General features: G+C 45.6%; 1 protein-coding gene across 7 annotated transcripts in view; it reads left to right on the top strand.

Moving 5' to 3' along the window:
• The window catches only part of ATG5 (autophagy related 5), a 121609-nt gene that overhangs the window by 22439 nt on the left and 72783 nt on the right, over positions 1 to 26387 (top strand). For all 7 annotated transcript variants that reach the window (XM_084624599.1, XM_084624604.1, XM_084624601.1 and 4 more), the window contains one exon: positions 12905 to 13067. In XM_084624599.1, coding sequence (XP_084480725.1) covers positions 12905 to 13067 — 163 coding nt within the window. The remainder of the gene's footprint in view (positions 1 to 12904; positions 13068 to 26387) is intronic.

Here is a 26387-nt window from a genome sequence, read left to right as displayed (position 1 = left end):
CTAAGTTTGCTTTATCCCCTGGATCCCCCTTGTCCACATGCTTGTTGACTCCCTCAACAGCCCTAGGCTGTAATTGAAACAGTAGAGGAAAATAGCTTCCTGTAAAGAGATGTGAGTGTGTATATGTGGATTGTATTATTTTGAGAGAACTCTACTACCAGATTAAAATAAATCTTTAGCTTCATTGGTAAGTTTAAAGATTGTATGTATTAGAAATATGGGTTCAATAAAATTTCACAGAAGCAATAATTTGATAGGGAATGAATGGTCTTGCAGTCTGTTATTCATTTCACTCTAGTTGTGTTATGGATGACTTAGTGGATCAACTGTTTTTTTTTTTTTCCTTAGACTGTGTTATCAGTGTGATTTTGTAGTAAGTAATTTTTCAGTCTCTGTGAGGGACTGTTCACATGTTAACAGGTGTTATGTAAAATAGAATTGACAGCTATATTTAGGTGGAACAGAGTATGAAACCAGACTGGGTGAAACTTGTTAGCTGATATGTTTCTGGAACGACTTCATAGAAATAGTAACTCAGTGTTGCTGGTTGTAAGGAAGACACAGTACTGTTTTTTGGCTATATATTGTAAACTATGTACGGTAATTTCATTGGTGTAAATAAAACTTGGAGATGTCTGTTACAGTAAAGATACTGAATGCCAAGAGAAGCCAAACAACTAAACAAAAAACCTTACATTCTGAATTGAAATGTTTCTTGGAACTACTACTTACTGCTCCAGCAACTTTCAGAATTGTATAATCAGAGGCTGACTGACAATTTGGTTACAATTGCCCTAGTTATCTTTATAAAAACAAACACAAAAAACACAACTTACTTAAAAAAGGTTCTTAACAGGGATTAAAAAATCAATATAAGTATGTCCTGAATAGCCAAGTCAGTGAAGACATGCAAAATATTTTTTTTTAAATTTCTGTGACTTGATTTTCACCTGTGTGGACCCTAGCATATGGTGTTTCTCAATGTCATTTGGGCAGGTGATGCCAAATGACATTGAGACTAGAGTATGGGGGACAGTGCCTTTTCCTGAGGTATCGCTGGTCTCCACTGCCTCTTGCAGAAGCTGTAAGTATCTTTATCGAAGGCACCATTATTTTTACAGTCTTTTTTTGTTTTTCAGCATTTTTATTTGTGATTTCCACCCTCTGCTCAGAATACTCTGTGGATGAGCCAGTTAATTCAGAATCATGCAACCACACTTTCTTCTTCTCTTCCTCTTTCCCTAAAAAAGAAAGTTGAGGAAGTGTCTAGAATGTGGGAATCCTTTCCAGTCCTCTGTTGCAGGACTCATGTGCCTGCTGTGTACCCCTGCCAGCCATGCTGTGGGAGATATTGAGGTAGTTATCTACACAGATTGTTGCTGTCCCCAAGGCCTCTTTTTCGAGCTGCAGGAAAAACCTTGAAGACAGGGACCATTGCCTGATTTAACAGGGTTTAGGCATCTTCCTTCCCCTTCTTTCCCGGGGTCCTTATAGATTCACTCCTAGGAAGTTACCTACAAAAGTTGTGCCCTGGGCAGTACAGGGCTCCTTGCCCTCTTTGGTGGTCTCCTGGGACCTTTTTGAAAGACTGACACTCAGATGTGATTTTGTCCTCTTAGACTTCCTCCCAGATGAAATTCAGGGTAAACTGGACTCTGGCATAAAATGTAACTCTGTGCTTCGTTCCACATGTCTATAGAAGGTCTAAATGGGTATGCCCAAAGACTGAAATTACTTGTCCCATCGTGTTCAGACCCTTAAATCTCACTGATTGAGGGCCAAGTTGGAGATTCCTGTTTTTCATGAAGGTAGGTAAATCCAAAAAAGACCATGGCAGTGCAACATTTTGTTAAGATGCTGGAGATGGTATGTGTCTCCTCTAATGCCTCTGTCCTCTTTTCCAGGACAGAATTCTTCTGTCAACCTAGCTGTGTCTATACCGTGGGTTGGATCAGTTAAACTACAGTGCTCAGGAGTGTGAATGTTTCACCCCCCTGAGTGACATAGCTAGTTCAATCTAAAGTTTAAGTGTAGACCAGAGTTTAGATATGTTGTGGGGGGGGGGGGGGGGAAGGTGGGAGAGGAGAGGCATTCAGGAGGATTTTTTCTCAAGTCCAGGCTTATAGCTCTGCATAAGCTTTTGAAGATATTCTAGACTCTGTTCTGGAGCAGGTTTCCAAAAAGAAAACTTTGCTCTTCTTTGAGTGCTTGTTCATGTCCATTGCAATCAGGTGTGCGTGCGCTGCATGCATGCCAGCCGGAAGATTTTTCCTTCAGCAGCCTCCATAGGGTCGGTGTGGGAACCTTCATGGCACCTAATATAGGGCCCTGCTGACCCGCCACCCCCTTAGTTCCTTCTTACTGCCGGTGACAGCTAGCTGGAACAGCTATCACTCTTGCATTGCAAGTGCTTTTGACAGTGTCCTCTTCAGTTTTCATAGTTTAAAATAGTGAATTAGTTAGTCATAAGTTAGTTGTTGTAGTTTTTAGGATTTCTTGAGGGTTTCCCCTGCTTCTGGAGTATGCCCCGGTCCCCAGGATTCCAACTATGCGAGGACTGTGGCAAGTTTATGCCAAAGATTGACCCACACTCTTCCTGTCTATGGTGCCTCGGGGAGAGCCATCAGAAGGACACGTGCAGAATCTGCAGGGGATTTCGTCCTAAGATCCTTAAAGACTGGGATCAAAGGCTGAAAATCCTGTGAATGGAAGTGGTACTCCGACTGCAATCTGACTTGGGGTTGGCAGAACCCACACTGAGCACTTCCTCGTTGGTCCGCAATGCTCCAGCGCTGATGGTGTGTGAGTCGACGCCGAGGAAGGACTCTAAAGACTCCCGACACCACCATGGCTCCACCCATAAGCAACCTTCTCTGTCCAGCACCGTTCTCAGTCCCTGGTGCCACAGAAGAAGAAAAGGCTGGATAGGGGTCGCTCTCCCCTTCCAGAGACCAAGGGACCTGCGGCATCGAAACATATTTCGAGCCAGACCACCTCAACTCTCCAGCCTTCCAGGGTATCATTGACTCCTGCCCCGTCTGGGGTACAGTTGAGTCCAAACCCTCCCTGGATTGCCACGGTGGTCACCTCCAGCCCCCCTCAACGCCAGAGGCATTCAAGGCAGCCAAGGACCTCATTTGTCTCATGACGTCGTCCTCCCCGCAGAGGAGAGACAAGTCGCTGGTGACCACGTAGCCCCAGTTCCAATCAAGGGGCAAACCAGCGATGATGGCACGCTGATCCCCATCTCCGGCGCACCTCTGCCCGGCACGGCCCGCCCACGCAGAGGAGTGCACCGGTCCCTGACTTCTTGGCACTGGTCTCTGACAGTCCATGGTCCTCCTACACAGAGATCATGGAGTTGGAGGTGGAATCCAATTGCTCCGATAAGACCAGGAGCAGGAGGTCCAGATCCTGCTGCGACCACCTGCCCTATCTGGCACCATGGCTTCCACAGTGGCAACCCTCGACACAGTGGTCCTTTTGGACACCCTGGGCGTATCACCAGAGCTAAGGACAGATCCAAGGCTCAAGGTCCAGTTCTGTATCAGGGTCCTTTGTGTCCCTGCAGGCACTGCCGGCAGCAGCACCACTGACACCACTGTTGTCTCCTGCAGCTACAGCACCGACCCCCCCCCCCCCCCCCCCCGACAGCGGCACCACTGACAGCTGCATTCTCAGTGCCACAGGTATTGACAATATCAGTGCTGCTGGAATCAACAACTTCGGCACCACCTGCTTCGGCACCGATGTTTCTGCTCCCAGTGGCCGCGGCACCTGGGGGTTCAGCAGTACCGCGAGACACACGAGGCACTGAAGGGAGTGAGCAGGGCCTGCTGCTAGGCCTCTCCTCCTCATCCTCCCCCGATGAAGCTGTGGTGGGGGCATTGATGGCCCCTGCTCTGGAGGATAACTGGATCCTCCAACAACTTTTACGTCGCGTTGCCCAGAACCTGGGCATACAGGTGGAGTAGGTGGTGGAGGAATCTGATCCAGTTGTCAATACCTTTGCACCCTCCTGACTCTCTCGTATCACCTAACCCTTATTAAAGATGATTTCAGAGATGACAAAAACCTTATGGCAGACCCCTGCATCTCTGGCCCCTATGGCCAAGAGGAATGAGAGGTGGTACTTAACCCCTTCTTAGGGGTATGAACATTTATGCAACCCCGACTCTCTGGTGGTTGATGCAGCCAATCAGCGAGAGCGCCAGGGCTATCAGGGCCCTTCCCCTAAGAATAGGGATGCCAAAAGTCTAGACCTTTTCGGCAGGAAGGTCTATTCCACTGGGGGACTACAGCTCCACATTTCAAATCAATAGGCCATCGTGAGCAGATACGCACACAACACCTGTGCTGCGATGGCCAAGTTTGCGGAGCTGCTGCTGCAGGACTCTCGCACACAGATTTCTCGGCATTAGTGGAGGAGGGAAAACTGATCTCCTGCGTCCCTACAGGCGGCATTAGACGCCACAGATGCAGCCTCATGTACAATGGCCACAGGGGTTGCAATGAGGAGGAGTTCCTAGTTGCAGGTCTCTGGTCTGCCCCATGAAGTCCAACAAACAATCCAGGACCTCCCCTTCAAGGGTTTGGCCCTTTTTTTCCGATAAAATGGATAAAAGTCTCCATTGTCTGAAGGATTCAAGGGCCACCTTCAGATCTTTGGGACTCGGTACCCCCGTCACTCAATGTAGATGTTTCCGGCTGTAGCCTCCTTCTAGGTTCTACCAAGTTCAGAACTGCCAGGACGCTCCTCATAGGAGGAATAGGAGTGGTAGAAGAAGGCAGCACCCCTTCTCAGCCAGGGCTCGGACCAGCCCAAGCCACCACCTGGCTGTAGACCAGCCTTTTGAGGGTGCAGTGGAGGACGGTATACCAGTTCTGAAACTGGATCCAACCCTACTTACCTTCTCGTCCCAACTATCCCCTTTCTACCGTGCACGGTCCTGTATCACCTTGGACGCTGGGTGCTCCACATGGTAGAGAGGGGATATTCCATCCAATTCTGTGCCCTCCCACTCTTTCATCTCCCTTCCCCGTCCCTCTTCAGGGACCCATCTCACAAGCAACTCCTTATACAGGAGGTGCCCTCGCTCCTCTCTATCAAGGCAGTGGAAGAGGTTCCTCAGGAGCAATGGGGCAAGGGCTTCTACTCCCGGTATTTCGTAATACGGAAAGCCAAAGCCATCCTGGACCTGCGAGAACTCAACAAGTTCGTCCGAAAACTCAAGTTCTGCATGGTCTCTTTGTCCTCCATTATCCCCTCATTGGATTCAGGAGAGTGATATGCCACCCTCGACTTGAAGGATGCATATTTTCACATAGCAATAATTCCAGCCTACAGAAAATACCTCAGGTTTGTGGTGAACAGCCACTATCAGTTTACTGTCCTCCCATTCGGCCTGTCGGTGGCATCTCGGGTGTTCACCAAGTGCATGGCAGTCTTGGCGGCGTTCCTGTGCAAGCAGCACGTAGAGGTGTTCCTGTATTTCAACGACTGGCTGATCAAGGGCCGCTTCAGATCTCAAGTGGAGGCACAGGTCGGCCTCATAAGAAGGACGTTCGATGAACTGGGTCTCCTTCTAAATGAGGTGAAATCGATGCTGTCCCCTGTATGGAGAATTGAGTTTATAGGGGCAGTGCTAGACTTGACTCGAGCCAGATCATACTTGCCCAGTGACTGAAACCTGGCTTCTGGGAACATCATACCGGGCCTCAGGAATTGCCTGAAGTTTCTAGGACACATGGCAGCTTGTACCTACATAGTACAGCATGCCAGACTCGGGCTTTGCCCCTGTCAGTCATGGCTAGCATCAGTATATCAACCAGTTCAGGAACGCTTTGGACAGTATCATAACCCTGCCTCGCCCGATACTAGACTCCTTCCTGTGGTGGCTTGACCCACAGGTAATATGTGCAGGGGTCCCCTTCACCAGCCCCCAGCCATCCTTCTTATGAGTGACAGACGCGTCAGCTTTGGGATGGGGGACACATGTGGGAGACCTCAGGACACAAGGCCTCTGGACCTTGCTCTGCATATCAGTGTCAAAGAACTGAGAGTGGTGCGCCTAGTGTGCCAGACTTTCAGAGTTTGTATATCAGGGAAATGTGTCTCAATCCTCATGGACAACACCACGGCAATGTTCTGTCTCAACAAATGGGGGTGCATGCTTCTCTCCTCTGTGCCAGGAAGCCCTCAAGCTATGGGACTTCTGTGTAGAGCACTCGATACACCTGCAGGCATCCTACCTTCCTGGGATACGGAATGAGCTGGCGGACCGTCTCAGCAGGTCTTTTCACGGCCACAAGTGGTCCCTCCGGCCGGACATAGTGAGCTCAATCTTCCAACACTGGGGCTTTCCCAAATAGACCTGTTCGCCATGCAACGCAACAGGAAGTGTCAACTATTCTGCTCTTTCCTGAGTCACAGCCCAGGCTCCATCGTGGATGCCTTCCTACTTCCATGGGGAGGCCGCCTCCTATACGCGTTCCCACCGATTCCTCTCATTCACAAGGTGCTCCTCAAAATTTGCAGGGAATGAGCCCTGGTGATATTGATAGCTCTGGTCTGGCCACGCCAGCACTGGTACACATCACTCCTGGAAATGTCCTTGGCAACTCCGGTCACCCTACCACTCATCCTGGACCTAATAATGCAGGATCATGGCTGCCTTCGACATCTGAACCTCAAGTCGCTCCACCTCACAGCATGGACACTCCATGGCTGAATGCTGTGAAGCTGTCCTGCTCTGATCAAGTCAGACAAGTTCTCTTCGCCCTTTCACAAGGGCACCGTACCTTGCCAAGTGGAAGAGATTCTCAGTCTGGTTGGAGCAGCATCTTCAGTCTCTGACGCTCGCCTCTGTGCCATTTATACTGGACTCCGTCCTCCATCTTAAGCAGCAGAGATTGTCCATGTTGTCAATAAGGGTTCACTTGGCCGCCATCTCTGCCTTCCATCTGGGTGCAGAGGGGTGCTCGGTCTTCGCGAATCCAATTGTCAGCCATTTCCTTAAAGGTTTTAACAGACTATCTTTGCAAGTACGACAGCCTATCCCATCTTGGGACCTCAATCTGGTCCTTTCCAGACTTATGGGACCACCATATGAGCCATTGGCAATGTGCTCCCTGCTTTATCTCTCATGCATGGTGGCGATAACCTCCGCTAGGAGAGTGTCTGAGCTCAGGGCCCTTACATCAGAGCCCCCTTACACAGTATTCCATAAGGACAAGGTTCACTCAGATCTCACCCAGCTTTTCTCCCAAGGTTGTCACCCAGTTTCCCATCGAGGACATCTTCCTCGTTTTCTACCATAAGCCCCATTCAAGCATCAGGGAGCAGAGGCTTCACTCATTGGATGTCTGCAGAGCGCTAGCCTTCTATATCGAGAGAATGACACTGTTCCAAAAGTCCATCCAGTTATTCGTGGCGGACAGAATGAAAGGTCTCCCTGTCTCATTGGAATGTATCTTGTCATGGATCACGTCATGCATTCGGGAGTGCTATGACTTGGTGTAGGTGCCCGCTCCGTCTATCACCGTGCACTCCACCAGGGCTCAGGCCTCCTCAGCAGCATACCTGGCACAGGTTCCCACCCAGGAAATCTGCAGGGTAGCAATGTGGTCCTCTGTACACACTTCCACCACGTACTATGCGATCACGCAGCAGGCCAGAGACTATGCGGCCTTCAGACGAGCAGTGCTCCAATCAGTGGATGACTCTGACCTCACCTCCTGAAGTTAGGCTTTTGAGTCACCTGATTAAAATGGACATGAACAAGCACTCGAAGAAAAAACGGTTACTCACCTTCTCGTAACTGTTGTTCTTTGAGATGTGTTGTTCATGTCCATTCCAATACCCACCCTCCTACCCCTCTGTCGGAGCAGCAGGCAAGAAGGAACTAAGGGGGTGGTGGGTCGGCAGGGCCCTATATTAGGCACTATGAAGGCACGACTCCAGGGGACACCCAGGCCAACCCTACGGACGCTGCTAAGGGAAAAATCTTCTGGCTGGCATGCACACACCTGGTTGAAATGGACATGAACAACACATCTTGAAGAACAACATTTACGAGAAGGTGAGTAATCGTTTTTTTCCTGCCGTTTCCTCTTGATGTCTCAAATCCTGTCTATCCTCATTTAGAGGAATAAGCCTTATTTCTCTGGGTGTAGATTTCTAATCAGCAATTGACCCCAAAGGCTTATATACCAACATCATTCCTTTCAGAAGTCAGACACCAAACCCATGCTGTTCCAGAAACAAAGGAAGTCTGGCAATAGCCTTCTTTTCCTTTATCCCTCCATGTGGTGGGATGGACAGGACAGGACCACTTCTTTCCAGTCTAGTCCTATTATTCTGTGGTTCCACTTACGTCTTTGTGGGAGACTGTCTTTACTTAAACAGTTGATTTTCAAAATACGAACAAATGTCCATGATTTTTCCTTTCTCGTCCTTTTTCGTTGCCTTCAGAGCTGGGCAGGTGAGCAGCTGCTGCTGGCTGAGAGCCCAGTTCTGAAGGTAGCTCTGGCACTCTGCAACAGCACAGAAGTAAGGGTGGCAAGGTATGGTATTTCTACACTTCTCCATTGCTGCTGGCAGTGGCTCTGCCTTCAAAGCTGGGCAGCGCAGAAGTAAGGATGGCATAGTATGGTATTGCGATAGTAACTGTACCCACCCTACCCCCACACTGACCCTGTCTCCTGGCAGTGTCCTCTATTTGGGAACTTTAAATATGGTATCCTCCCCTCCCCCCGTGGCAGGGCACATGTGGCCCTTCCCCCGTTGCTGTGGGGGAATGGAAACACTTCTGATCTTTGGGACATGCTTGGCCTTGTCAGGAGGAGGCAGCAGCTCTGGGTCTCCCCTTTTGCAGGAACTCAGGTGAAGGGCCTGGCTAGGCTTTTTAATGCTTTCCTGAATCATTGGTGTCTCCAGCGCTATGGTCTGACGGGGCTAAAGCACTGCCCGCCCCCCCACCCCACCTGCCCAGCAGTAGATATCCAGGGACACGGTGGTTTCTGCTGCCAAGAGGTGACTGGGGAGGGAGCTGTGGCCCAGGCCCCTTTTTTGTGAGATTGGGTGGGGGTGGGGAGTTGGTGCCTGAAAATCCCAGCCTGAGGCAGGTCTGATACACCTCCCGCGTCCTCCCAGTAGACTCCTGGCTGGGCTCCTAAGGTTGGGAATGACGGGGTAGTCAAATGTAAGATATATCAAGGAGGCTCTACCCTGGGGCAATCATCCCTCCCATCCCCTTGCACATCTCTCACCACATATTACAAATCCCTCTCCCCTTTATGCTAGCTGAGAAAATAAAATTCTCCTGTTTTCTGCAAAAATACTGGGTTTTTTTAGAAGTGGGGAGCACACATGGGAGATAACTCTCCAAAGTGGAGCGTGGAGCTAAGTTCCCGCTAAGCTGCATGGCCATGCGGCAGGCTATCAAATGCCGCACAGGCAGGGAGAGGCGCCTCTCCCCTGGCCCCAGGCTGCTGCGGTGAGAGAGGCCTGGGGGGAGTCCTCTCTCCCCGGGGCAGCCTGCACCCCAAACCTCTTATCCTTGGCCCCACCCCAGAACCTACACCCCCAGCCAGAGCCCCCTTCCGCACCCTGAACCCCCATCCCCAGCTCCACCCCAGAGCCGTTACTCCCCCACCACACCCTAATCCTCTGCCCCAGCCCTGAGCTCCCTCCCACCCTCCCAACTCCTTGGCCCCACCCCCGCCACACATCTCCTCCATATTGGTACATGTAACAAATTCATTCCACACATGGATATAAAAAATTAGAGGGAATCTTGGTATGCAGCAAAAATAGTTTGGGAACTTCTGACTTAAGACCAATAAGCCATGACCTTTGCCAGTGTCTGGGTCTTTGTCATGAGGAGGAGCTATTTCATAGAACTTCAATCTTTTCCTTCTATTCAACAAACTCATAAAAAGAAGGGAAAATATTATTGACCCTTAAAATAAGAACATAAGAAGAGCCATGTTGGGTCAGACCAATGGACCACCTATCCCAGTATCCTGTCTTCTGGCAGTGGTCAATGCTAGTTGCTTCAAAGGGAAGGAATAGAACAGGACAATCTTCAGTGACCCATCCCCTGTTGTCCAGTCCCAGCATTTGGTAGTGAGAGGCTCAGGGTCTCCCAGAGCATGGAGTTGCATCCCTGACCATCTTAGCTAATAGCCATTGATAGACCTATCCTCCATGAATTTAGCTAATTCTTATCTCATTCAGATAAAGGTCATCACCCCAGTTCATTCAAATCAGCATCTCCAAAGGTGTATTTTGATACTTGTGTCTCTTGAGGTTGAAGGTTACTTCTACTCCCCATCCTGAAAGGGGATGACACATGATTGTCAGAGCTCTGGAGGGGCTTCTTGTGTGTTTCAGAAAGCCTTTGAAACAGCCTTCCCTTTAGGTGCTCCCTTCTTTATCAGGGCCCTTTTCTGTGCCCCATTTCTGAAATCCTGAGTCTCTGTGTGGCTCCTGAGAAGAGTTTCCTCAAGAGCTTGAATTTCTTCAGTAAGGTCTTCAACAGCTTGTTGCATCCTAGAATGAAGAATTAGCATAGCATACTATAGGGTCTGTTCTGTCTTCAGTCTGGTGTGTGGATTGTACAACCTTGTCTAGAGAATCTCTTTCCCAGCAATTCTGGTGTACGTTCAGGAGGGCTTTGTTCAGGATCTTTTCTATGTACCTTTTAGGGCTCTGGGCTCTGCCATTGGTACCTGGAGGAAAGCTGTATGAGGGCTAATTCTTAAGTGACCAGATTTTGCCAAGAGATACTTTAAGGTCCAAGTCAAGTCTCCAGTGCCTCCCTGTAGCCTTAACTTGGTTTTAAGATCCGTTTTTCTCTAACTCACATGAATCCCTCTATTCTGACGTGGAAGCTAGCCACCTTAGTGATCATCTCTTTGACCCTAAGAATTAGGAAGCTTGTGGCATTCTTTTGTAATCTTCCATTCAGGATTTTTCATAAGAAAAAGGTAATCCTTTTGTACCTGCCAGTCTGTCCTTCTAATGTAGTTTAATTCTTCCACCTTAATCAGGACATTTATCTCTCAAACTTCAATCCTCCTCCCTCATCACAGAAAGAAATCCTGTTGCTTTTCATTAACGATAGGGGAGATCATCCAAATTTACTTTTATTGTGCTCAGGAGTTCCAGAAGTATCAAGCTTTGGGTTCTTTTTGGGGGATCTCATAAGGGGAAGAATTTGTCCTGATTTGTCCTGTCTCTCTGGATTGGCTTGTGTATCCAGTGTGCTTACTGTTATGCTGATTTCTGTTAGAAATACAAATGCCTGATGGGCTTGGTCATCACCATCACACTTTAATTCAGTTCAATTTTTTTTTAATCAGTGGACTAGATGCCCACTAACAGGGGCACTATACTCCTTGGGAAAGGAAAAAGTTAAATTATTTTGAAATTTATCACCATTCAGGGGTTTATATGTCTAGTACATTAAGTGTATTGTTTCTCAAGTTGTTAATCTTTTGGATTTGCTAAATAAGTGCAACACATCTAGTATTTGGAAAAACAAGGTTTCACTATAATTTTTTAAAAAGGAAAGATATAGTTACTGGAAATTGCTGTCTTTTTAAAAGTAGTAAACCTTACATCTGTAGTGCTTGAGAGAGTACAATGCACCAGCTTCAGCCACATAAAACCATTAAAGAACCAGTTAACTAATAAATAAATCCTAGCCCTAACAAGTAAAAATAAGGCTGGTAAGGATTTGCACTGTCTTCAGGGGAAAGTACTTGCAGCTGGTGTTGCCTTATCTATAGGGCCCTACCAAATTCATGGTCCATTTTGTTCAATTTCACGGTTATAGGGTTTTAAAAATAGTAAATTTCATTATTTCAGCAAATTAAATCTGAAATTTCACGGTGTTTGTAATTGTAGGAGTCCTGACCCAAAAAGGAGTTGGAAAGTGTCACAAGGTTATTGTAGGAGGGGGTTGCGGTACTGCTACCCTTACTTCTGTACTGCTGCTGGCATTGGCACTGCCTTCAGACCTGGCCAGCTGGAGAGTGGCAGCTGCTGGCTGGGATCCCAGCTCTGAAGGCAGAGCTGCTGTCGGCAGCAGCGCAGAAGGAAGGATGACATGATATGTTATTGCCTCGGGCTGTCCAGCTCTGAAGTCAGCGCAGAAATAAGGGTGGCAGTACCATGACGCACCTAAAATAACCTAGCGACCACCACCCTCCCCCCACCACAACTCCCTTTTTGGTCAGGACACCCAATTTGAGAAATGCTGGTCTTCCCTATGAAATCTGTATAATATAGGGTAAAGGCAAACAAAATACCAGATTTCACAGGGGGAGACCAGATTTCGTGGTCCGTGACACGTTTTTCATGACCGTGAATTTGATATAGCCCTACTTATCTATATTGTCATATTACATGTAGTATCTGATACTGTGTGTTGAAAATTTGGTACAATACACCCAAATGGAGGAAATAAAAATGAATGACTGAAAGAAACTGGTAAACTGGCCCATCAGGAAAGATGCTGTTGGGAGGAGATAACTTACAGTATTATCTACCGTTGCAGAGAAATGGCCAACATATGATACCAAAACTTAAAAGGTGTCAAATACTATGCAAGCATTGAAAAATTTCCAATTTGATTATTGGGGGTGTTTTTTCTTCCAGGAGTGAAGCCATGAAATCTGAATGATGCTTTGGTTATAAATCATTTTTTCAAAACTTAAATCTCTTAATTCACAAATAGGTATTGTGACTAAACCTGAAGTCTATAAACTGGATGAGGATTAATGATTTATTTGCTTTGTCTCTGTGCTTGCTGAAAAATAAATATTTTTGTCTATTACTAAGAGATGCGCAATATACTTATTTCTTTTGGTCTGTGTTCTTAAAATTGTTTTGTAGAATTTCCCAGAAAAGGACCTACTGCACTGTCCTTCTAAAGATGTGATTGAAGCTCATTTCATGGCTTGTGTAAAGGAAGCAGATGCCTTAAAGCACAAAAGTCAAGTCATCAATGAGATGCAGAAAAAGGATCATAAACAGCTCTGGATGGGGTTACAGAATGGTAAATACAACATGTCAAATTAAAGAAATTTCGATTTATTAGGATGTTAGAAAAGTTTTTCTTCAAAATCTGAATTATTGTAGCAGGGTCATGTAAAATGCCATTTTCCACACTGTAGTCTAATCAAAGGGCTAAGCAATTTAGTGGAGATTCAACTGTTTTTCATCTCTAGTACCAAGATGCAAGTCTAGCTTGAGATCTTCTGAGAAATAAACTGGGTTGTGACTCAGTTCACATCACAGAACCACATAATATTTAATGTAGTTTGATGCAACTGCCAGTCTGAACTTGGGAAACACCCAGATCTTAATTAGTATTGAGTATGACTTATCTCTAACCCCCCAAAAAGTGGTGTTCTGGTTTATGGTTTGAGATCATTGCTGGGGCAACAATGGTAAACTTTCATTACAATTTCTGGCATATGAATAATCTTGCCCATTCTCCCACCCCAAATTTAAATTGGGAAATGTTCTTTATCTGCCAGCTAAGCACCTTTATAACTTCATTTCTTACAGGATGTAGATATTTCACTAACTGCTGACTAGATTATGAGAAAAGATTATAGTACTTGTGTAGTAAATGCTTTAAAATATATTTTCATATCTTTTTTGTATGTCTGATTTCTAGAAGATGCCATTGGTTAATATTGGTTAATCTTATACAAGTTATAAACCATTATTCCTGGGGGCATTCTGCACCAAAAAATTAAAAATTGTGTGCACAATATTTTAAAATTCTTCAAAATTCTGCATATTTTATTTTTCAAAATAATACTATATAATCATGCCACTTTCAATTATTTTGGTAACTTATTTCAAAATACCTGTCAGCAACTATGTCTGTAACAATACAGACACACACAAAAAAGTTCCCCGAGGAACAGAGAGTTAAAGAACCCCCTGTTTCTCTTCCCCCTTCCTCTCAGAGCCCAGTGGGGGGGTCAGACACTTGCACACCTCTTCCCACCAGAGCCCAGCTGCAGGATCTACCCCAGCCCAGACACCACACCCTCTATTATTCCCCCAGAGCCCAGCCACGCCCCTCTAGCACCCAGCTGCAGGGCCTCATCCAGCCCAGATACCCGCATCCCCAAGCCCCGTAGCCCAGACACTTGCATGTATCCCCTACCCCCCCCCCCCAGAGTCCAGCTGTAGAGCCCCCCTGCCCAGACGCTTGCACCTCCTCCTTCCCCAGTGCCCAGGCATGCCCTCCCCCAGTTCAGACACCCACACCCCTATCCCCAGAACCCAGGGATTTAGAGGGAGAAACAGCCTGATGCTGGGTCCTGGATTTGTGTGAGTTTCCTGCAGGCAGCCTCCTTCCTTCAGGTGTGCTGAGAACTGCAGCTGCCTAGAAACACCCTTCCCCCCGGCCCATTCACCCTGTGTCTTCTATTTGCAAGCTGGGCTCCTTTGAGTCCAGCAGCCCCTAGTGGTGACCAGCAGCTCTGCAGCCTATTTCTGTGGGAGAAAAAGGAAATTCTTTCTGCGCAAATTCTGCATGTACAATGGTGCAGAATTCCCGCAGGAGTAAAACCCTTCAAATATGTAAATTTAATGAGTTTCATGTATAAAACACTATACGTTACATATGAATATGTAAATCATACCAAAATGCATATTAACTTGAGCAACACAAGGAAAACTCTTGAATGTAAACCAAGTACAGTAAAAGCTCTTTTATCTGGCACTTCACCGATCAGCAAACTCTATAAACCGGCTTTTCTGATCTGCACTGAAAGTCCAGTTTATAATGTGGTTGGTGTGGGGCCGGCAGGGGGCTGGGGCATGGGAGGAGCCGCAAGGTGCGTTCTGGGAGGGAGTTTGGGTCCGGGAGAGGGCTTGGAGCAGAGGGTTGGGGCACAGGAGGGGCTTCGGGAGCTGGATGGGGGGGCTCACCTCCGGAGGCTCCCCACAAGCAGCTCCCTGTCCCTGCTGTTGCTGGCAGAGATGCAGCCAGGTGGCTCTGCAGGCATGCTGCCTCTGTTCCCCCTCTCTGAGTGCTGACTTTGCGGCTCGCAGCCCCTTGGGAGCTGCTGGGGGAGGCGCCTGCAGATGGAGGCAGCGTGCCTGCTTGCAGAGCTGCCTGGCCGTGCCTCCACCACCAGGAGGAGCAGGGATGGGGAGCTGCTGGAAGCGAGCCTAGCCTCCCCCTCATCCGGCACCCCAAACACCTACCCATGCCCCAAGCCCCCTTTCGGACCCAAACTTCCTCCCAGAGCCTGTGTCCCGCAGTCGCTTCCATGCCCCAGCCCCGCACGCATCCCCTGCCCCTGCACTCCAAACCCCTCCCTCTGAGTTAACTGGCATTCTTAATTTGCCAGCACCCCCCGTTTCCCCAGCATGCCCGTTAAAAAAGGTTTTACTGTAAAACTGCATGTTAAGCTTGAGAACCAATAAAGTCAGGAAATTAATTAAGATTTAACATATAAAATGTCAGCCTGAATTTGTGGGGGTTTTTTTCCCCTGGTTAATGTCAGTCTGAAATTATTCTGGCCATTTGAAGTAGCTTCTGGCTTGCAAAATAACTAACCTCTGAGTTTGTTAGCCCCAAATACTGTTAGTACTGATGATGTCTTCCCTGGGGAGATGTGATGTTTTGGGTCCCATAAGGGACAGTGGGAAGATGAAAGAGTCATGATAGTTTGACATTGGTTGGTGGAGGTCTGAGAGATGTAGTTAATATAATTCCGTAGATTTGCATCCTGTAATTAGTGGGAAATAGCTTTAAAGTTTGGGTCAGTAAAAAAAAAAAAAAAAAAAAAAAGATTCTGATTAGTTGTGAATATCCATTTTGGTGTAAACGCAGCTAATTGGGTGAGTGACATATTTTTCACATTAACAATAAATACAGAATTTTAGCTGGCTGAAAACCATATTACTCTTAAAAGTAAAGTATTTTAAAAGGGCAGATTGTCTTGTAAATCAGTAAGAATGCATATTTTCAGAAGTTGTATTTTGAGAAAATGGTTTGCTATACCCATATCCATCAAACGAAATAACAGTATCATCTGTATCGTAAACAACTGTATTAAAGAGAAATGGAATGGAACACTGTGCCTACGTAACGGTTTCTTGTTTTGAGACCGCTAATATTTTCTGGACTCTCAATATTCTTTGGAAATGAAAACTTGTCATTTGTGTGGTTGTCCCAGCACTTAAATACACATAGTAATGCTTTGTGTTGGTAGTTATTTGCTCTTATTTTATGACTAGCTTTATAAAAAGTACAGTGAACGATTTACACAATTACCAAGTGAGTATTAAGGTATATCAGGCATATTAGAGAAAGGAAATAATATGAATGAAAGTCCCTCATTTGACATACGATGATTTTATTCAGGTGCTACAGAATCTTGTAAGGATAGGTCAAGGCATAATTTGATGATCAGTTGTTCTCCATATGCACTGAAGTTAGGACAAGAAGTAGTATGCTTAGTTTGCAGCGAGGGAGATTCAGATTAGATATTAGGAAAAAATTTTAACTATAAAGATAATTAAATACTGGAATAGGTTACCAAGGAAAGTTGTGGAATCCCCATCATAGGAGGATTTAAAGAACAGGTTAGACAAACACCTGTCAAGGACAGTATAGATAATATCTAGTCCTGCCTCAGCCCTAGGGAATGGACTAAATGAACTCTTCAGGTCCCTTTCAGTTCTGCACTTCTATAATTTTTTGATTACTATAAATAATAAATTGAGGAGCGAATGAGCCTATTATAATTTCTCTTGGCACATTCTACTATTACATTTGTCTAGAGGAATCAAATGATCATATTATACAAGTGAAATAAGGTTTGTTTTAGTGCCCTCTTAACTGAATTTATTCTCTAGCAATAGGCCCAGTTAAGTGCTGGGACTGTTTAGGACAGTGCTAGTTATAGATTCTACTATTGCTATAATGGTTTAAAAAAATCAGTTGCAAAATGTCATCTTAGCTAAAATAAAGCTTGCTAGCTACTTGTTAGAGTATGGCTTAAGAAACATGTAGCTCAGTTATAAGTGTAACATAAGTTAGGTTTCATTGTAACTGCATGTATCTTTAAGGGATAAACCAAAAATTGGTGTTTATCAGTTATAGTGAACCAGAACTGTACTACATATATTTGGGAATGATGATCTTAAGACAGGAGTTTGCCTAGTAAGGTTGGTTTTGTACAGGTTTCACTGTATTTCATGAGAAACAGCACCTGGGGAACCTGATATCTACATGAGAAGTTTAACAAGCTTTTGAATACTTTCAAATGCTAATTTTAATGTCTCAGCTCTCTGTAAAAGAGAAATAAGAAAAGCTTGTGAAACTAAGAAAACTCTTTTTAAGACATGCTGTACCTTTCAGTATGTTTTTATAGGCTTTCGTTTTAGATGTAATGATTTTAAACCTCTCTGAAACAAAGTTTATGACCACAAAAAAAGAAAAGAAAGTATCATTTGTGATAACTGCTTTATTATACCTTATGAGACACATCTGCAGATTGTTTTTCTATGAAACTTCAAGTAATTTTCTTCATATCTTAAACAAAAATAATGGTAGTTACATTTTTAAGTACTACTAGCATAAACAACTCTGAATCAAACTTACTGGATGGCTTAAGACGTTAAACTTGTGATTTTTTTTTTTGTAAATAGCAAGTTTGCATAATTTTCTGATGTCAGAAGGGACAATCAATATTACAAATATTATAAATTAGTTTGGGTCGGTCTTTCTAACTGAACTGCAGTTGCCTTGTCTGGTTGCATGGGTAACTTTCCAGCAACACTCTCTGTAGACCTAGTGTCCCTTAAGGGACGAGCAGTAACAGTAGATTTATGGCAAATCTTGTGTTAGGGTTGCCTGACCTGGTGTCCTGTCATTCTTCAGTCCCTTTGGTTGGCCTACTGATCAAGGAAGAGGTCAGGTCTCTGCCCATCCATTTGTGGTGATCTCATTTATCCTTTCAACATCATTAAAGGCCTATTTCTAAGTTGGTGTTCCTCAACTAGAGGGTTGGGACATGCGTGTGAGCCATACTAGTCCAGGATGCAGGGGAGAAGATGAACAGGACAGAGGAGAGAAACTTTGTGGGAGCAAAGAGGAAAAGCTGAATCAAAGACCCATGAGAGTGTTTTGATGACAAAGCTGTATCTCTGTTTCTAATTACAGGGAAATTTCTTATTGCTGTCCTTGCATCTGAGTCACTTTATTGTTCCATCATTATGATGGATCAAGGAGGCCTGACAGGTTGTTGCGTTTTTTTTGGTGTGGGTAGGGATTGGTTTAAGTTTTTTGGCTTGTTTTTTACATTAGAAATTCAGGTCTTGTCTATAGTGAAATGATGTCACAGGATCAAGAAAGTGAAAGCTGAACAACTTAAGAGGGGAAATTATTTTTAATTGAACTGTTCAAAACTTTATCAAAAACTATTAGTAACAGAAGTTGTAAGTGTTAAAGGAAGTCTCGGTTAAAGATTCAGCACACCTGCTTTTTATTTGATGTAAGAGCTCATAAGTAAGGCTACGTTTTAGTCATGGGTATTTTTAGTAAAAGTCATGGACAGGTCATGGGCTGTAAACAAAAATTCAGAGCCTGTGACCTGTCCATGATTTGTACTATATATTCCTAACTAAAACTTGGACCTGGGAGCTGTGGATACTCGGGGTGTGGGTGGGGGAGGGGGAAAGACAGCGGTGCAGGGGGTGGCATGCAGTCTGGGACCCCCACTGCAGGAAAAGACAGCGGTGTTGGGGGTGGGGATGGTTGGCGGGGCTGACATGCTTCCTACCTGGCTCCCCGGGAGCGGCCAGCATGCCCCTGCAGCTCCTAGGAGGAGGGAAGGCCAGGGAGGCTCTACATGCTGCCCCTGCCACAAGCGCCGGCTTCGCAGCTCCCATTGGCTGGGAACCGCAGCCAATGGGAGCTGAAAGGGCAGTGGAGCCCCCAGCTGTTCCACCTAGGAGCTGTAGGGACATGCTGGCTGCTTCCAGGGAGTCCCCCTGAAGTAAGCGCCGCGTCAGACCCCAACCTCCTGCCCCAGCCTTGAGCCCCCTCCCACACCCAAACTACTGCTTCTGCTGTTGGAGAGGGGCATGATGGCCTGAGACTGCCTCAGGAGCAGCTGGCATGGCTGACCCAGGGGCAGCCCCAGAGCCAGCCATGCCAGCTGCTGCAGAAGTCATGGAGGTCACAGAAAGTCATGGAATCCATGACCTCCATGACAGACACGCAGCTGTACTCAGAAGATACATGCTCTGAAACGTTCATGGGTTCGTCAAGCAAAACCAGTGAAGACCAGACTTTGTTTCTGATACTTGAAGTAGAAAATAAGCAGCAGAAGCTTTTGTTAAAAAAAACTTGTAAGGCCGCCTTTTTATATATTATAGAAGATAAAAGGCACATTTTTTGCTTAAAAATATTCCCCATAAATTCTCTTTAATACCTCTTTCTATTGAGGTGCTTACAGGAAGTTGGACAGCTAAGAGAGAGATTACTTTCATCTAAAAAAAACTACTCTATGCTACTTTTTTACATCCTTACGCTCTCAACCCCATCCTACTGTTTGTTCTGGGTCATGTCTAAAATATTTTAAGGTACATTCTTAAGGCATTGTAAAACAATAAATAGGAATAGCTAGGATCTTGCATTGAGGTAGCACTTCAGGATTGCATTGTGCTGAATATACACGACACACAGGGCTTAACAAAAGATTGTTAATATACATTATTGTACTGCTAGAAACACTTATTAGCTGTGCTCCTACAATATATTTAATTGTAAATTTTGTTATAAAGTCAGAGTTGACCAGCACATTTTGACAATGAGGAACAGATCACCCTAATCTCAAATGGGGTTTTGTAACCTAAACAAAAGTTGTCTGTTTTAAATTAGTAAAGCAGATAATATTTATTTGGAAAATTGTCAGGGGTTCTGTATGAGAACAAGTGAATGGGAGGGTAACAAGTTCTTTAATCATTAAACCATCTTTCTTCTCACCATCCAGCTCCCATAGCTCTGTCAAAATTTGAATAGTATTTTTCTCTGTTGGTAGGAATTTGGGTAAACTTGGGACAGGGCTAAGTTATTTCCTTGTTTTTCGGGAATGGAAACATACATCTGTCAGAGCAAGTTACATTAGAGAAGGAAACTGTTTTTTAGTTTGTTTTCCCTTTCTAACTTGCTATTTTTGTGTCCAATATAAAACAAAAAACACCAAACAAATGCATATTTTCAGAATTTTGGATACACCTCCACTGCTGAAAGTGGTGTTTCTTTCCCACATCTCTTTGTCTGTAAAATGTCTATTGCAGTCTCGGGAGCTTTACTTAGAATTTCTCCTCGCTTTGACCCTGTTTATTCTGAAGTCCTTATTCATTCCTTAAGGGCTTCCTTTCTTGGTGCCTGCATTCTCCCTTCCTTATCCTCCTAAATCTTTATGCTTCAGAGTGTTCAGAATGCTATGTTCAGACTATTCTCTCCCATCAGGAAATGGAACCAGATTGGTGATGGGAAAATAGAAGCATTCTGTCATCTCGAAATCAATTTCAGAATCTCTCTCTGTTGCTTATAACTTACTCCATCGTAATTTTGAGTTTGCAGCCATCTTCCTTTCAGTCTTGGCTTCTTCTGTTCCCTCCCTGCACCTAAAATCAGTTGGTCTGTCCCAGACATGGCAATAAGACTCAAGGGGAGGAAGAGACTCTACAGATAGTCCTGTCTGAAGATTTTATCCGAGCTTCTAGTGGGCCCAGGGTGAGATGTGGTGCTTTTTTCCTTTTCTACCTTCAAGAACCCGCCTGCCCAAGTGTTCTCTCTAGCACATACCTCACTATTACAGTCTAATGTTTAAAATGTTACTGAATGTTGATTAGCTCTATGGCTAATTACCATGAATGCATAGCTGGTTCCACATTATGGACTGCATTTGACCACTTATAGCATGTGTTGTGTCCTTCTAGAGCAGGGGTGGGCAAACGTTTTGGCCTGAGGGCCACATCAGGTTTCCGAAATTGTATGGAGGGCTGGTTAGGGGAGTCTGTGCCTTCCCAAACAGCCAGGCGTGGCCTGCCCTCACGTCCTATCCGACCCCACTCCCCTGCTTCTCACCCACTGTTTTCCGCCCCCCCCCCCGCGGGACTCCTGACCCATCCACCCTCCCCCTGCTTCCTGTCTCCCGACCAAACCCTGGACCCCCCACTAATGACTGCCCCCCCACCGCCCCATCCAACCCCTCCTCTCATTCCTGACTGCTCCCCCCAAGGATCCCTGCCCTGTGCAACCACCCCTTCTCCCTGTCCCCTGACCGCCCCCGGAACCCCTGCCCCTGATGGCCCCCCGCTGCCCCATCCCCCCTGGGACCTTTGCCCCCATTCAATCCCCCTGTTCCCCCCCCGACCACCCCGCCCCCTATCCACACCCCTGACCACCACCCCAAACTTCCCTGCCCTCTATCTAACCCTCCCTGCCCCCTTACCACACTGCCTGGAGCACCGGTGACTGGCAGCGCTACATCCGCGCCGCCCAGAGCACCAGGACAGGCAGCCGTGCCGCCCAGCTGGAGCCAGCATGCCACCGCGCGTCGCAGATCACCGGGTCAGGCTATGGCTCTGCAGATGCACTGCCTAGCAGGAGCTTGCAGCCTCGCTGCCCAGAGCATTCCGCCAGCAGTGCAGTGAGCTGAGGCTGCGGGGGAGGGGCCAGGGGCTAGCCTCCCAGGCCAGGAACTCAGGGGCCGGGCAGGAGGGTCCTGTGGGCTGGATGTGGCCCACAGGCCGTAGTTTGCCCACCTCTGTTCTAGAGTTTGACTCCGAGATTTTTGGGAAATGGTGCTTCTCATAGATCCATTTAATTAAAGATAGGATTTTCTGATTCAGTTGAAAAGGAAAGCCATAAACTTAAATTCAACAAATTTTTAAGCAAATTTTTCTGATCATCTTCATTAGGAGCTAGCATACAGGGGACTGCAGACAATGGAGTTTGAGAGGGGGAGAAGGAGATCCTCCTGCTGAACGAACAAGGTGTGATTACTAACTTTGGGGTGAGTGAGTTTGTTGGATGTTTGTAGTTTATTTTTCTCTTTCAGATTATTTCAGTTACAGGGTAAGTTAGGATTTTGTGTCTGGGGACTGTTTGAGCCTTTGTTCCCTGGATCAACCTTGGTCATCTTTGATCAACCTCAATCAGCCTTGTGATCACCCTCCCCCTGTGTGATTAATGAGGGCGTAGGGCTGACCTAGGAGAGAAGGCCTTAAAGACCAGAGGTTTCAGAGTAACAGCCGTGTTAGTCTGTATTCGCAAAAAGAAAAGGAGTACTTGTGGCACCTTAGAGACTAACCAATTTATTTGAGCATGAGCTTTCGTGAGCTACATGCTCAAATAAATTGGCTAGTCTCTAAGGTGCCACAAGTACTCCTTTTCTTTTTGCGAAAGACCAGAGGGTAAGCGACAAGGGGAGTTTAAGAGGGAGTTTGTGGGAGGGAGATGTAATAGAATCTCTATGGTTAGGAAGGGCTGCATCATCAACGCTGCTCCTGTCTCCTTCATGTGCACCTCTATCCAGACAGACAACCTAACCATGGATGCCTCTACCCAGATCCTGGTGTGGATTTGCAGAGAATGTGGCTTGCATTTCCCACTCACAGAAAGCCAGGCTGGGGGGACCATCCTGTGTGAAAGGTGCCTGCTGGTGGAATCTCTCAGGAAGGAGGTGAGAGAGCTCCAGGAGGAGGTGGCTAGGCTGAGGAGCATCCGTGCCCATGAGGAATTCCTTGAGAATATTCATATGTAGGCATGCAAGGCTGAGGAAGATATCCAACTACAGAGGATTGCTGTCACATCACCAGGGAGGAGGATATAGCTCTGTCTCAGGGAGGACACTGGCTGCTGATTACTTCTGGCATCAAGCAGTGCTCCACCTACTCCCAACCCACCCACCATGGTGATGGAAAACTGTTATGCTGCTCTGGCAATGAATGATGAGGAATCACCCCCAAAGGTGGAAGCGGAGAAGCCATGTATCCCGAAGGCTGGGAAGATTAAAGCCACCACTCTCAAGAGGAAACATAGGGTAGTGGTGGTTGGTGATCCTCTTCTGAGGGGGACTGAGGCATCCATCTGTTGCCCTGACATGGCAAACCAGGAGATATGCTTCCTGCCAGGGGCCCATATCCGAGACGTTACGGCAGGATTGTCGAGGATCATCCAGCCCTCTGACTACTACCCCATATTACTCATCCATGTGGACACTAACGATACTGCGAGGTATGACCCTCAGCAGATCAGAAATGACTAAAGGGCTCTGGGAGTAAGGGTGAAGCAGTTCGGAGGGCAAGTGGTGTTCTCTTTCATCCTTCCAGTCAAGGGTATTGGCCCAAGCAGAGACAGATGTATTCTCAAGGTGAATGTCTGGCTGTGAGGATGTTGTTGCCAGGAGGGCTCCAGCTTCCTTGTCTTTGGCATCCTGTTCCAGGAAGGAGGACTGCTAAGCAGAGATGGGTGTCACCTATCAAGGAAGGGGAAGAGCATGTTTGGATACAGACTGGCTAACCTAGTGAGGAGAGCTTTAAACTAGGTTTGAAGGGGGCAGGTGACCAAAGCCCACAGATAAGTAAAAAATATGGAGACCTGGGAGAAGGTTTGGAATTTGGAGGGAGCATGGGCTGTTATAGCAGGGATAAGGAAGAGACAAGACAGGAGCGGGGTGTGTGTGTAACAAATTGGTATCTTAGATGTCTATATAGTAATGTGAGAAATATGAGGAATAAGCAGGAAGAACTCGAAATGCTAGTAAATAAACACAACTATGACATAGTTGGCATTACAGAGACTTGGTGGGATAATAAGTATGACTAGAATATTGATGTAGAAGGGTACAGCTTGCTCAAGAAGGATAGGCAAGGAAAAAAGGGAGGAGGTGTTGCCTTATATATTATAAATGTATGCACTTAGACTGAGGTTGAGATGGAAATAGGAGACAGACTTGTTGAAGGTCTCTAGGTAAGGATAAAAGGGGTAAAAAACAGGGTGATGTCATGTTAAGGGTCTACTACAGATCACCTAACCAGGAAGAATAGGTGGATGAGGCTTTTTTTTTAAAGAACTAACAAAATCATCCAGAGCACAGGACTTTGTGGTGATGGGGGACTTCAACTAGTCAGACATCTGTTGGGAAAATAATACAGCAAGGCACGGATGTATTGGAGATAATTTTTTTTCTCAGTAGGTGGAGAAAGCTACTAGGGGAGAGGCTGTTCTAGATTTGATTTTGACAAATAGGGAGGAACTGGTTGAGAATTTCAAAGTGGAAGGCAGCCTGGGTGAAAGTGATCATGAAAGGATAGAGTTGATGATTCTAAGGAATGGTAGGAGAGAGAACAGCAAAATAAAGACAATGGATTTCAAGAAGGCAGACTTCAGCAAACTCAGGGAGTTGGTAGGTAAGATCCCATGGGAAGCAAGTCTAAGGGGAAAAACAATTGAAGACAATTGGCAGTTTTTCAAAGAGACGTTATTAAAGACACAAGAGCAAACTATCCCACTGTGTAGGAAAGATAGGAAGTATTGCAAGAGACCACCCTGGCTTAATTAGGAGATATTCAATTATCTAAAACTCAGAAAAGAGTCCTACAAAAAGTGGAAAATGAGTCAAATTTCAAAGGATGAATATAAACAAATAACATTGGACAAAATTAGAAAGGCCAGGGCACAAAATGAGATCAAAGTAGCTAAAGACATAAAGGGTAACAAGAAAACATTCTACAAATACATTAGAAGCAAGAAGAAGACCAAGGACAGGGTAGGCCCATTACTCAATGAGGGGGGGGAAAAAAGAGAACAGAAAATGTGGAAATGACAGAGGTGCTTAATGACTTCTTTGTTTCGGTTTTCATCAAGAAGGTTGGTGGTAATTGGACATCTAACATAGTGAATGCCAGTGAAAATGAGGTATGATCAGAGGCTAAAATAGGGAACGAACAAGTTAAAAATTACTTAGACAAGTTAGATGTCTTCAAGTCCCCAGGGCCTGATGAAATGCATCCTAGAATACTCAAGGAGCTGACAGAAAGTATTTGAGCCATTAGCAATTATCTTTGAAAAGTCATGGAAGACGGAAGAGATTCCGGAAGACTGGAAAAGGGCAAATATAGTGCCAATTTATAAAAAGGGAAATAAGGACAACCCGGGGAATTACAGACCGGTCAGCTTAACTTCTGTACCCGGAAACATAATTGAGCAAATAATAAAGCAATCGGTTTCCAAACGTCTAGAAGATAATATGGTGATAAGTAACAGTCAGCATGGATTTGTCAAAAACAAATTGTGTCAGACCAACCTGATAGCTTTCTTTGACAGGGTAACAAGCCGTGTGGATGGGGGGAAGCGGTACACGTAGCATTTATTTGAGCATAAGCTTTCGTGAGCTACAGCTCACTTCATCAGATGCAGCATCCGATGAAGTGAGCTGTAGCTCACGAAAGCTTATGCTCAAATAAATTGGTTAGTCTCTAAGGTGCCACAAGTACTCCTTTTCTTGTAGTATACCTTGACTTTAGTAAAGCTTTTGATACTGTCTCGCATGACCTTCTCATAAACGAAGTAGGGAAATGCAATCTAGATGGAGCTACTATAAGGCATAAGGAAAATCATTCCCAAAGAGTAGTTATCAGTGATTCACAGTCATGCTGGAAGGGCATAACGAATGGGGTCCCGCAGGGATCAGTTCTGGGTCCGGTTCTGTTCAATATCTTCATCAATAATTTTGATAAAGGCATAGAGAGTACACTAATAAAGTTTGTGGATGATACCAAGCTGGGAGGGGTTGCAAGTGCTTTGGAGGATAGAATTATAATTCAAAATGATCTGGAGAAATGGTCTGAAGTAAATAGGATGAAATTCAATAAGGACAAATGCAAAGTACTCCATTTAGGAAGGAACAATCAATTGCACACACAAAATGGGAAATGACTGCTTAGGAAGGAGCACTGTGGAAAGGGATCTGGGGGTCATAGTGGATCACAAGATAAATGAGTCAACAGTGTAACATTGTTGCAAAAAAAGTGAACATCATTCTGGGATGTATTAGCAGGAGTTTTGTAAGCAAGGCACAAGAAGTAATTCTTCTGCTCTACTCTGTGCTGATTTGGTCTCAGCTGGAGTTTTGTGTCCAGTTTTGGGCACCACATTTCAGAAAAGATGTGGACAAATGGAAGAAAGTTCAGAGAAGAGCAACAAAAATGATTAAAGGTCTAGAAAACATGACCTATGAGGGAAGATTGAAAAAATTGGGTTTATTTAGTCTGGAAAAGAGAAGACTGAGAGGGGACATAACAGTTTTCAACTACGTAA

The sequence above is a fragment of the Lepidochelys olivacea genome (assembly GCF_965140295.1).
Source record: "Lepidochelys olivacea isolate rLepOli2 genome assembly, chromosome: 3".
Classification (NCBI taxonomy): Eukaryota; Metazoa; Chordata; order Testudines; family Cheloniidae; genus Lepidochelys; species Lepidochelys olivacea.
Note: the sequence above shows the minus strand (reverse complement) of the source record. Positions and strands in the feature narration are given on the sequence as shown.